Raw genomic sequence first — 12,931 nt, 5'->3', positions numbered from 1 at the left:
CAGCCTTCAGATCAGCACCATCTGGACTCCAAGGCCCCAACATTCCTAACACAGTCCAGAGATGCCAGACAGAGCCCTGAAGGGCCAGTGTGTGGAACCTTGAAGTTCCAGAAGGATCTAAGCCAGTGAAGTAGAGGGCAGCACAGAGACCTAGGGGATTCAAACTGAGACCAGCCAGGGTTGACTGTCCTACCCAGAAAGGGTAGAAGCAAGGGGTGAAGTCTGGTCCTGGCACAGAGGCCCAATTCAGGAACTAAAGCTAGAAAGAAAAGTATACCAAACAAAACATCAACCAGCCTCAAAAAACAAAAAAACAAAACCATGCAAATCTAACTCTGACGACCACAGAGACTCAAAGGAAACAATGGATTTTTGACAGTGCCTAAAAGAAATGACTCAAGAGATATAAAATTAAATAAACTCTCTCAAAGAAATAATTAGAAGGAGAATAAGTGGTTAGAATAGAAAGTGGTAATCCTCACCCAAGAAATAGAATCCTCCCTGAGAACTGGAATAGAGCAAACAGAAATTAAAGACTCCATGAATCAGCAAGAAAGATGAGAACAAAGTCTAAAGACTGGAAAAATGGAAGAAAATATTGGACATAAAAAACACCTGGCTTGGAAAATAAATCAAGAGGAGCTAATTTAAGAATGATTAGAGGCCTTAAAAACTATGAATAAAAAGAAACCTGCACAGTATATTTCAAGAAATAATAATAATAAATTAAATCTGCCTCCTAGGACAAAGTAAAAATAAAAAGATAAAAAGTGTCTTAGCACTTTCAGATGGTTCATTATCAGAAACTGATATAATTTTATTAGTGAAAATGACATGAAGGAAGAGTTATTACTGTCTGCTTTGCAACTACACCCTAAGGACCATGGGACTTCACCATCTTGCAGCTAAAATCTTATTTGTTGTCTTAATATCTAATAATAAATGTCATAATAAATAAATGAATTCAAGAATATAACAATAACCTCCTGAATGGAACCTCAAAAGGTAAAACCCAAAGAATGTCATAGTCAAAATCCAGAGCTCCCACAACAAAGAAAAAATAATGCAAACATCCAGACAGGAATTCAAGTGCCAGAGACCCACAGTCAGGATCACACAAGACCTGACAGTTTAACTGTAAATGAGATAAGATCTTGTAACACAGTATTCCATGAGGTGAAAGGTATATGCTTACAACCAAAAATAACTTATCCTGCAGAGCTGAGCATAATCCAATTCTACAGGGGTGGGGGAAGATACGGAGAGATGTGGCACAAAATAGATCTATAATAGAATGGCTGATTTTCAAGCATTTCTTTTTTATTATTAATTAACTTTTAGTTTTCAACAATCACTTCCATAAGCTTTTGAGTTTTAAATTTTCTCCCCCTTCCTCCCTGCTTCCCTCCCCAAGACAGTGTACAATCTGATATGGGCTCTACATATACATATTTTCATGTGTAAACATATTTTCATGTTTTCATATTAGTCATGTTGTAAAAAAGAATTAGAACCAATAGCAGGAACCACAAGAAAGAAGAAACAAAACAAAACAGAAGAAAAAAAGAGCAAATGGTATGCTTCTATTTGCATTCAAACTCCATAGTTCATTCTCTGGATGTGGATAGCATTTTCCATCATGAGACTTTTAGAGATGTTTTAGATCCTTGCATTGCTGAGAAGAGCTAAGTCTGTTAAAGTTAGTCATCACACAATGTGGCTGTTGCTGTGTATAACATTCTCCTGGTTCTGTTAAGCATTTCTGATAGAAAGTCCTGAGTAGGAACTCAAATACAGAGAAACCTAGAAAGATAAATTTATTCAAGCAGTTGTAAAGGAGCTGTATGATGATGTAGTGCTAACATTCTGTTACGAGGAGAAGAAATAAGTGTCCCTTTGGAATCTTAATATCTTCAAGGGTTATCGAGGGAGTAAAACAGAGGAAAACAGGGATGGATTATTTCTGTTCTGCGAGTCTTAAGAGGGGAAAGAGAAGAGTGAGTACAAGGAAGGGTATACTAGTATAGAAACGAGAAGGGAGATGTGGGGGAAGCATGCTATTTCTCATCATTGGGGTTCATAAAATGAATATACAAATATAGTGGAAGGGGTGGGAGGAATGGGCATTGGGTCAACCTCACTTCTTTTTTTTATTAATTTATTTTGATATATCAACAATCACTTCCATAAGCTTGTGTGTGTGTGTGTGTGTGTGTGTGTGTGTGTGTGTCAATTGGAGTTCAGTGACTTGCCCAGAGTCATACAGCTAGTGAGTATTATGTGTCTGAGGGTGGATTTGAACTCAGGTCCTCCTGACTCCAAGTGCTCTATCTACTGTGCCACCTAGTTGCCCCTTCCATAAGCCTCTGAGTTTTAAATTTTTCTCCCCCTCCCTTCCCACCTCCCTCCCCAAGACAGCATACAATCTGATAGAGGCTCTGCATATACATTCCTGTTAAACATATTTTCATCTTAGTCATGTTGTAAGGAAAAATTAGAACCAATAGGAGGAACCACCAGAAAGAGGAAACAAAACACAACATCAGAGAAAAAAAATAACAAATAGTATGCTTCCATTTGCATTCAAACTCCATAGTTCTTTCTTTGGGTGTGGATTGCATTTTCCATCATGAGGCCTTTGGAGATGTCTTAGATACTTGTATTGCTGAGAAGGGTAAATTCTATAAATATTAGAATTTCACACAACGTGGCTGTTACTGTGTACAACGTTCTCCTGGTTCTGCTCACTTCATTCAGCATCAGACCATACAAGTCTTTCCAGGTTTTTCTGAAGTCAGCCTGTTCATCATTTCTTATAGCACAGGAGTATTCCATTACATTCACATACCACAACGTGTTCAGGCATTCCCCAATTGATGGGCATCCCCTCAATTTCCAATTCTTTGCCACCACAAAAAGAGATGCTATAAATATTTTTGTACAGTGGGTCCTTTTCCCATTTTTATGATCTCTTTGGGATACAGCCCTAGAAGTGCTATTGCTGGGTCGAAGGCTGTGCACATTTTTATAGCCCTTTGTGCATAGCTCCAAATTGCTCTCCAAAATGGTCAACCTTGCTTCTTATCTGAGATGAACAAAGGTAGGTTGAATATGCACAAAAACAGTTTGAAATAGAATTACACAAATTTAACAGGGAAACAAGTAGGGAAAGAAAACAGATTTTAGGAGAGAAGGTAACACCTGGGAAGGAATGGTCACAAGCAGAACAAATTTCCTGATCCTGAAAGTAGAATTCACGGTTGGGGTGGGGGTAGAGGGTGGAAAGAGAAAAGAAAAGAATCAGAACCTAAAGGGATAGCTTAGATTGCCTCTCGTACATTTGGAGAATGGCTGGACAAAAAGTCATATGAAGGTAATGAAATATTCTTGCACCATAAAAAATGAAGAAAAAGACGATTGCAGAAAGTCCTGTGTAGTATGAAGTGAGCAGAACCAGGAGAATAATTTGTACCAGGACAGCAGCATCATAAGGAAAAACAACTTTGGATCACTTAAGAGCTCTGATCAACGTAGTGACCAGCCATGCTTCCAGGGAACTGATGATGAAGCCTGTTACCCAGCTCCTGGCAGAGAGGGGATGGACATGAGGGGCAAAGACACATGTGTGGACGTGGCTGCTTGACTGTACTTACTATCATCACAAGTTTTGTTGGGTTTTTTTTCCTTTTCCTTTCCCTTGGTCAATGTAACATTTTAAAAAATGCACCAAAGAAAACCAAAAGGAAAGCAGATAAGCAAGAATTTTGAAAATAATGTGTATAATTAATTTTATGCATGTATATCTATCTCTTCATCTATTAAAAAAAACAAGCAATATACAATGAGATTCATGATTTCGTGTAGAACTTTTTTGGTGTGTTATATGTATGGAAATAGCCTTTCCCCCCCCCCCCCAAATGTTTAAGTTCAGGATAAAAAACAAATTTAAGAGTGGGACCATATCCTTTCCTCTTCCATTCTCTCCTCTAGTATTACTTCTCAAAAATTTCACTCAGACAGCCTATACTCAGTCCATGAAGGGGCAGAAGCCATCTTATTTCTATGAGAAGTCTTATCAGGGGCATTTTAAATACTTCCAGGAGCGTGTATTTTCAAATACAGTCTGGTTATCTGGTTTGGCTTGATGCAGTTGAGTATAGTGATCACCTTTAGTTTTATCTGTATTCCTTCATGTTTCCATCCTCAGCCCAAACTTGAGATGTTTGCTGGTCACCAAAGTCCAGTTGTTTCCATACGATATCTCTTGGTCTTGAGCTTGAAAGCAAGCCAGATTGCTGGGAGCCTCCGTCCTAACACCCCACAGATTTCCATGAGCCCCCACTTCCAGAGTTGCTCTGAGCCTTTCCCTTTCCAGAGCTCCCAGCTTTTGCTCACGGCCCCTTAATGACCGCTTCCTTGTTCTGGACCTTTTCTTAAAGTTCCCTGTGTCCATGAATCCAGAATCTAATCAACCTGTTTTCTGATCCCTAATTTTTCAGGCTCTGCCTTTTAACCTTTCCCTAACTGAGTTCAAATATTTATGCCTCCCTTGGCATGCCTTTACTTAGCCAGCATGTCAATTAATTTTTGCTTATTAGAGCCGTTAAAATGTATAAACCCTACAATTACATTTTCATTGTTCCTGCCTCAGCTATATAGGGCGTGTACTTAGATACACACATTTTAAGGATTTTTTTTCACTATGTATGGGTATTGGTTGTGGTTAGGATATGGTTATTTCATATCCATGCCTCGTAGGATATGCAAAATTGAAATTTGTACCTAGAGTGTCGGAGGGAAGAGGAACCTTGGGAATAATAGAATCATTTTACAGAGGATAAAGGGATTGCCCTAATGTTATGCTGTGAGTTAGTGGCAGAATAAATCTGGGAAATCAATAAGTAAACTGAATATTGGAGTTGAACTGAGGGCAAGGAATTTGCCTTGTCTGCATAGATCATGCCGCAGTCTGAGCTATATATGTATTCTCTATGGAGTTACATATGCATTGTGTGCTGGTCTCTGTGTGGGTTACATCCTGAGCTGTAGGTCTGTTACATCCTAAGCACATATTCAGTTTCCTGTCTCCTCAGGGTGTCAAGAAATTCCCTGAAGAGAAGCTGATTCGAATCCCAGAGCTGGTAGAGCCTTGGTTCATCTTCTCGCTGATATGGAGTGTGGGAGCCACAGGAGATGCGAGTAGCCGCAGGGCTTTCAGCGGGTGGCTCAGGACAAAGATGGTGGTGGAGGAGGTGAGTAGTGAGGAGAGAGGAGTCTGCTGGCGCCCTACTCCAGCACACAGGCATGCACACAATGTGCATGTACACGCACACGCACACACACACATAGAGAATGAATGAATGAAAAAGCGTTCATCAAGCATTTGCTTTGTGCCAAACGCTTTGCTGAATGCTGGCGATATAGAGAAAACCAGAGAATCCCTGCTGTGTTGGAGCTCCTGTTCTATTAGGGGAAGATAAGCTACAGAGCAGGGTTCAGCTGTAGGTAGGTCACTTAGGAAGCAGTGGTGAAGCGGATGAAGTACAGTTTTCTCATCTTATTTCTACTGATTAAAACCATAATTGTTTGTGAGCCACTTAACAGACCAAGGACTTTGGTGTTGAGAGCTTTCTTGTGGGGTCTTCAGTAGCTGTGGCTGCTAAGGAGGTGGTGGCTGCAGCCCAGGCCAAAACAATTGCCAAGTCACATCTCCATAAGGACAGTGGTTGTGGGGACTGGGATGGAAGCAGGTCCAGTGAGATGGGAGAGTACTGTGCCCATTGTCAGTGGTTGGTATTGGTTGTGGGGAGAATGCCAGGTTCGTTCTCCCCAAGGGTTGATATCCACATGGATGACCACATGGGGCCAGGCTTGAAGGCACAACCAGTGGGCTGGGATTGGTCAGGGGTGGGGTGACCTCAATCCCAGGGTTTCCAGGATTGGGCATTGCTCTTCCCAGTGTTCTTGGGATTACCAATCCTTCAGTGGCAATTGGTCAGGAAGGAAACCAAGGGCCAAAGTCCCATCCCTTTTCTCCCTAGATAGGCTTGCTCTTTCCAGAAGATGGCTTGGTGTTTGATTACCGTCTAGATGACTGTGGCATCAGTAACGTGGAGGATTTTGACGAGGAGGAAGATGAAAAAAAAGAGGTGATGGCTTTTTTCCTTCTTAGCCTGAGAGGCTAAATCAGGGGCAAAACCTCAAGGGATGGAAGTGAAGGAGGCATTGAGGGAAGTATGTGTACCCCTTTTTAATTAACATTGATGTTCCTTAGGTGTCTGATGCTACCATACTCATCTCAGGGGCTAGGCAGCTTTAGCTCCTATTTAGGCCTAGAGAAAAGCCCTCCTTGCCTAAGACTCAGGATTTGGGGCAACTAGTAGACCATGACTACAGTTTTTCTAACATGGCTCCTTAGGCCTGGCTTTTTCCTATCACTCAGCACTCCCAAATACTGCAGATGTACTTAAGACGCACACATCCATTTAATTAACCAACAAAGCCTGATATCTCTAAGAAGGCAAGCCCCTTGGGGAAAGTGAACCAAAAAAGAGAGGACTGGTGGGACAGGATTGCTGCCTTTAGGTATCTGAAGGAGTATAACGAGGAAGCAGAAGTGAGCATGTCCTGCTAGGCCCCAGAGGGAAGCACTAGATAGAAGTGTCAGGGAGCCAAATTTCAGCTCAAAATTAGGAAAAATGTCATAACAAACAAGCATATGAAACAGAAAAATGGGCTATTTCAATGAGGTGATGGGCTCCTTGCCACTGAAAATATTCAAATCAAGGTTGGGTGGCCTTTGGTCAAGAATGCCCTGACCTGGGTGGTGGTCCCTTTTGGTGCTAAGATTCTTAGGTTTTGTCAGTGTGATCTCACGATGTACATCCATAGGTGCAGATCGTACCCCAGCCTTTCTGTCCCTCTTATAAAATTCTTGTCCATATTCTCCCAGAGTCACTCTACAGAAGAGCTGCTGAAAAGTCCAAATATAGTCCAAAGCCAAATGGCAAAGACCTGTTTGGGATTGCCTCATAGACTTCCTAGTTGAAAGGCTACAATGTTTGCTGCTCCCTGAAGAAAACACAGGAAGTGGTTAGCCCTTAGATCCAGAGGCCCCTCCCTCAGAACAAAGGCCCAGGGACCAGATGTAGTGCAGGAGAATCTGAAATCAGATCTTTCACATCAACTCAGTCCTTGCTAGGTTCATGGCCAGCTATAGCTTGGCCAAGTCTTTCTCCCCTCTGCTGCTCTGACCCAACTCACAGAGCCACCTTCTAGAAGCTGTATCCCAAGCTTGGCATGGAATGGGCTTGTAAGCATTCCATAGTCTCCATGCCCTGTAGCCCTCCAAGCCTTCCTTCCGTGAGTCAGTTGGTCAGCTACTCTTCTTACTACTCAGGGGTCCAGTGCTTGGGGAACATTCAAGTCTGACCCTCAGCAGGGGAGACACCATCATTCCAGGTTCAGAGGTCCAGGATCCCGGTTGAGGTTGCTCTGCTGTGCGAGGGGATCTAGCTGGCCAGGCCTAGTGTCTAAACCAGCCTGTGTCTTCTAGGTGAGCTGGGTGAAGTGGATAGATATATCAGCACCCTTTACCATGGTTCCTGATACCAGCTATTCCAACATCATTGTGCCCACAATGGACACTGTCCAGATGTCTTTCCTCCTTGGGATGCTCCTCACCAATAAGAAACCAGTAAGTCTCCAAACTGATCCTTTCTTCTAGAAACAGGGGTAAGAATCATCATCTCCAGGGGGCAGCCAGGTGGTGCAGTGGATAGAGCATGGGCCCTGGATTCAGAAGGACCTGAGTACAAATCTGGCCTCAGACCAAACATTTGACACTTACTAGCTGTGTGACCCTGGGCAAGTCACTTAACCCCCATTGCCCAATCAAAAAAAAAAAAAGAATCATCATCTCCAAGCTTCACCTTCTTTCTCCCTGAGCATTGGTTCCCTGAGTCCTGGCTTTAGAGGCCCAGCCCTGCCTGAGTCTTTACTCCTCTCTTCCTAGGTCCTGTGCATTGGGCCCACGGGTACGGGAAAGACAATCACCATTTTGGACAAGCTCCTCAAGAACTTGCCTTTGGAATACATCACCCACTTCATGACATTTTCAGCCCGGACCTCAGCCAATCAAACCCAGGACCTCATTGACAGCAAGCTGGATAAAAGGCAAAATTCCTTTTTTTGCTCTGGCCTCTTTATTCCACCTATAAACCTTAGATTTCATTGCGTACAGCTTTAGAAAAATCCGGTTGCTACTATATCTGATAGTGGAGTGCACTATAAAACGTTCTTATAAAATGATGGGAAGTGGCATAAGTTTCCCCAGGTTCGCTGTCCCTTTATTCCCAGAGCATCAGGCCCTGGGATAGTGGGGCTAAGGGAGATCCCAGAGGTATTCCAGGACTCCTTCTCCCCACTGGGCTAGAGTTGAGTTTCCTGATGGACAGCTGTAGGCTGCTATTTAGATTTTAGCTAATCATAGTGTTCATTCATTCGTTCATTTATTCAACAACTATTTATGGAAAACATACCGTGTGCCAGGCCCAATGTTAAGTGTTATGGCGGATACAGGTATGCAGTAATAATAACTGATGCTTTTCAAAAGTATCTTACATACAGCAATTCATTTCACAGCTCAGCTCCCCCTCCATAATACAAGCAAGAATATTTCCATTTTATAAAGGAGGAAGGAAACTGAGAACCCAAACTAACTTGGCAGAACCAGTCCAGGAATTCAGATCTGCTGACCAGAGCCAAGGCTCTTTCCACTGGACCACACTCACTCATCCAAGCATAAGAGCTCGTCCCTGCCTTTAGAGGAACTTAGAGCAGAGTTGAGGAGTGACGCAGGCCAGCCTCAGCTCGGCCATCACCTCCCTGTATGACCTCGAAGGAGTTATAGCACTCTTCAGGGCCCTAGTGTCTCTATCTGTAAAGTGAGGGGTTGGACTTCATCTTCAGGGTCCCTTTCAGCAATGCAAAAGGTATTTAGCAAGGCCAGCATGATTAAATCCCAGACAAGTAGTCCTGGAGACAGAATTAGTGCTGTGCTTGTTCAGGAAAGGGAGAGATAAGGATGGGCTGAGCGGCCAAGGAAGGCTTCACATAGAAGACCCAGTGGATAAAGAGCTGGCCTCTGCCTCTGACAGCGGAGTGGCCAAGCACCTGTGGGCAAATGACTTTACCTCTCAGTGCCCTGAGGCAAATCTCTGAGACTATACAGAGCATTTGCTGATCTGCTTTGACAAAGGGAGTTTCCTTAGTGGCAATGCTCCACACAGATAAAATCACTGGTCTGGACTGAAAAGGCAAAAAAAAAAAAAGACTTTACTGAATAGATGCTCTCTTGTGAGTGGCTGAGGACCTTTCTCTAACCCTCTTGGGTATATGGAAGAAGAGTCAGGACTAGCTGGATACTTGTTGTGGTGGTCCCACCTGGAGCCTGGGGGCCTCCCCCTGGAATCTTCTGTGATTCTCTGCTTGCTTATAGAAGCCCTTCCTCTCTACAGGCGAAAGGGGGTGTTTGGGCCCCCCTTGGGCCGCTACTTCATATTTTTCATTGATGACCTGAACATGCCTGCTCTGGAGACCTACGGAGCCCAGCCCCCCATTGAACTCTTGCGCCAGTGGATGGACCATGGGGGCTGGTATGACCGGAAGATGATTGGTATGTGGCTACCTTTTTCTTTAATCATATGAGGTCAGTTGGAAGACCTAATCCTTATGGAATTCCCCAGTGGCTTTTTCTTTGTCCTCTGACTCCTTGGGATACTCTGTAGGTATGTTCAAGCACCTGGTGGACATTAATTTTGTCTGTGCCATGGGACCACCTGGTGGGGGCCGGAATGCCATCACTCCCCGCCTCACCCACCATTTCAATTACCTCTCCTTCATTGAGATGGATGACATGAGCAAGAAACGCATCTTCTCTACCATCCTAGGAAGCTGGATGGGTGAGTGTCTGGAACAGAGGCCTCCAGGACCACATTTGCCCTTCCCACCCATGTCCTAGGGAGGGTAGTAGGATGGTCAGGTAGACAGAATGAGGGAACCTAGCTCACAGCTTCCCTCAAACTCTAGTGGGCGGTCACCTATGAGTGAGGCTGAGCATTTGGAGGTAAACGTGGAAAGCAGGCTGAGGCTTCTTACTTTTCTGTATAAAACAAAACCAAAAGAAATAAAAGATATTAATCAACCAAACCTTATGAGTTTTATCAATAATGGCCCTAGTCTTCCAAGTGAGCTTTGGGAAATGGCCAGTGAACAATGCCTCACTCCCCTTGCTGGTCTTTCCTGATCAAACATTCAAAAGCTAGTGATGGTTGAAGCCCAAGTGTTCACTCCCAGTTCGTTTCCTGAGGGGCTACTGGCCTCCGGATGGAGTAGGTCTGAATTATTGCCTAGAGCAGCAGTAATTTCTGTCATAGGAGACAGGTAGACATACAGTTCTTTAGGCTTGTTTCTAGCATTTTGGAAATGCATCCTTCATACTAGTTGGAATAACCAGCTGCCATGATTGAGATACAGGACTGAAAAGCTGTGTCACTTTATTTTATAGCTGGACTCCTCGGAGAAAAGAGTTACAGAGACCCTGTACGTAAGTAAAGGGCCAAACAATGGAGGACACTGTGAATGAACAAATGAATGAATGAAATAACAATAAAACAATAACAAACATTTGTAGCACCTTCTATATGCCAGGCTCTGTGCTGGCCACTGTGGATACAAATACCAAGGAGGATAGGAGGGCATCTAAAGGCTATACACAAATATAGGTCTTGCCCTCAAGGAGCTTACATTCATATAGGTGGAAACAATGCATGTAATGGTGTGGGCACCAGGGAAAGGAGCTTTAGTCACAAAGGATGATGAGTGTGGACATAGGTCAGTCATGGCCATGACTTTTTCAGAAGCGGTGGTATTCTTGATCACTGTTCCCAGAGCAAGATACGGAAATGGGGAGGGGACCGCTATTGTGTTCAGCTCTTCTCTTCTGGGCCCTTGTCAGTCTTTTTTGAGGATACACGAGGTGTTGATAAGACTTGGCATCTAAGTGGAAGAGAATCGTTAAGAATGACTCCCAGATTGTGAATGTGGATGGCTGTAAAGGTAGTTTGTCAGTCACCTAGAATTTATTAAGCCCTTTGTATGCACCAAGGATGTCCAGAGGACAGGGAGAGGAATGGGGATGGCCCCAAATGCAGTGATGGGCTCAATAGAAATGCTATTTTAGGAAAGGCTCAGTTTGGGAGGTGGGGAAGATGATGAGTTCCATATTGGACATGTTAAGCTTGAGGTGCCAGTAGGACATTTGGGTAGAGAGACCTAGTAGGGAGTTGGTATTATGGGATTAGAGTTCTGGAGAGAGAGAGAGGGGATAGAATATGGGTTTGGGAGTCATCTGTAGAGATGATCATGGAACTCATGGGAGTTGATGAGATCAGAGAAAGAGGGCAAGGAGCAAAGCGAAGGCCCAGGACAGAACCTTGGGGGTTTGGACACCTGGGCTTGATGGGTAGATGGTGGGTGATGGTCCAGTAACAGAAGCCGAGCAGGAATGGTCACATGGGTCTAAGGAAAACCAGGAGCAGGCAGTATCCCAGAAGTCCAAGGAAGTTTTGGGAGGAGGGGAGGTGGGGGGTCAGATATTCCAGGTGTAGGGAACTATGCGAGTAAAGACACCAAGGCAAGAGAGCAAAGTGTGTTTTCAGTTGTATTGTCTGTGTTGTGTGGAGCGTAGATGAAGGAAAGTAGGATGAAAGGAAAAATAAGAGGCATGAGATTTTGGAGAGCCCTGAATGTTGGGAAAAGAAGTCTTCATAGTGAAAAAACGGCCAGGGCCTCCTGTGTTCAGACAGTGAGAGGGCCTTTGTCATTTTTTTAGTCCAGGTCCACCCTGACCACCTTGCACTCTTCTCTCCCTGATAGTGGGAGCCCCTGCAGTGACAGACTTCAACGAGCCCCTTGTGGGAGCCACCATCCAGGTATATGCCACCATCACCTCTCAGCTCCTGCCCACTCCAGCCAAGTGCCACTACACTTTTAACCTGAGGGACCTCTCCAAAGTCTTCCAGGGCATGCTCATGGCTAAGCCCTCCAAAATCCAGGTGAGGGCCACTGTACTGAAGCATCTTCTTCCCCTGCCCCACAGAGAGTGACATTGTTCTTTTAATTCCCCTAAAAACATGTTTGCAGCATTCTAAAAGGAAAAGAGGGGAAAAAATGGAAAAGAATTAGAAGACAGCTGGATCTTTAAAGTAAAGTATTGCCTTTCATAAGTAAATTAAATGAAGTAAGTTCAATGACCTTAGGGCCATGCAGTGTGGAGAGCTTGGTGGACTTGGGTTTGACCTCAGCTCTGCCCCTGATTTTCTGTAACTATACGTAAGTCTCCTGTTGTCTCTGTGTCCCAGTTTCCTTATCTATAAAGTCAAGAGGTTATCCTAGTTTAGTTTCTCTTTCTCATTATCAGTGGACACCTCATGAGCCCATGCTCATGCTGGTTCCTTCCTCTCCACAAGACTTTCTCCAGTGAGAAGTGACCCTGAGTTTTCAAAGCCTCTCTTAATGGAGTGGAAGCCCTGGAAGGTCAAATTCAAATTCAGCAGTGGACTCCATACCTATTCTGTGCTCACTTAAGAAGGGCCAAGCCTAGCTAAGTGCAGAAAGACTTATTATGGTGGCATGGGAGGTGGAGTGGGCCACAGCAACCAAGGTGTAGGCTCTGTGGGTGTCCTTCCCCTGGCGTCTGTGAGTTGGTGTTTAAAAATCTGTTGGTAACTTATTTCTATAGAATTGGTTTCCTTTCTAATTCTTTGTATTTTATTTTATGCCTCTAAAAACATGATTCTGAGAGGGGGTCCATAGGTGTCACCAGACTGCTCAAAGGGCCCCTGACACACACACATAAAGGTGAAGGACC

At 44.0% G+C, this 12,931-nt stretch overlaps 1 protein-coding gene across 1 annotated transcript in view; it reads left to right on the top strand.

The window, feature by feature from the left end:
* DNAH1 (dynein axonemal heavy chain 1) overlaps nt 1–12,931 on the top strand; it is a 160,759-nt gene that overhangs the window by 99,211 nt on the left and 48,617 nt on the right. Inside the window, 8 exon segments of the mRNA XM_020971578.2 lie at nt 5,094–5,252; nt 6,042–6,149; nt 7,556–7,696; nt 8,015–8,175; nt 9,519–9,676; nt 9,789–9,962; nt 10,568–10,606; nt 11,938–12,116. Of these exon segments, the coding sequence (XP_020827237.1) occupies nt 5,094–5,252; nt 6,042–6,149; nt 7,556–7,696; nt 8,015–8,175; nt 9,519–9,676; nt 9,789–9,962; nt 10,568–10,606; nt 11,938–12,116 (1,119 nt within the window).

This window comes from Phascolarctos cinereus, unplaced genomic scaffold (genome assembly GCF_003287225.1).
Source record: "Phascolarctos cinereus isolate Bilbo 61053 unplaced genomic scaffold, phaCin_HiC Scaffold_4;HRSCAF=312, whole genome shotgun sequence".
Classification (NCBI taxonomy): domain Eukaryota; kingdom Metazoa; phylum Chordata; class Mammalia; order Diprotodontia; family Phascolarctidae; genus Phascolarctos; species Phascolarctos cinereus.
The sequence above is the reverse complement of the archived record's forward strand: the minus strand, read 5'-3'. Positions and strand labels throughout refer to the sequence as shown.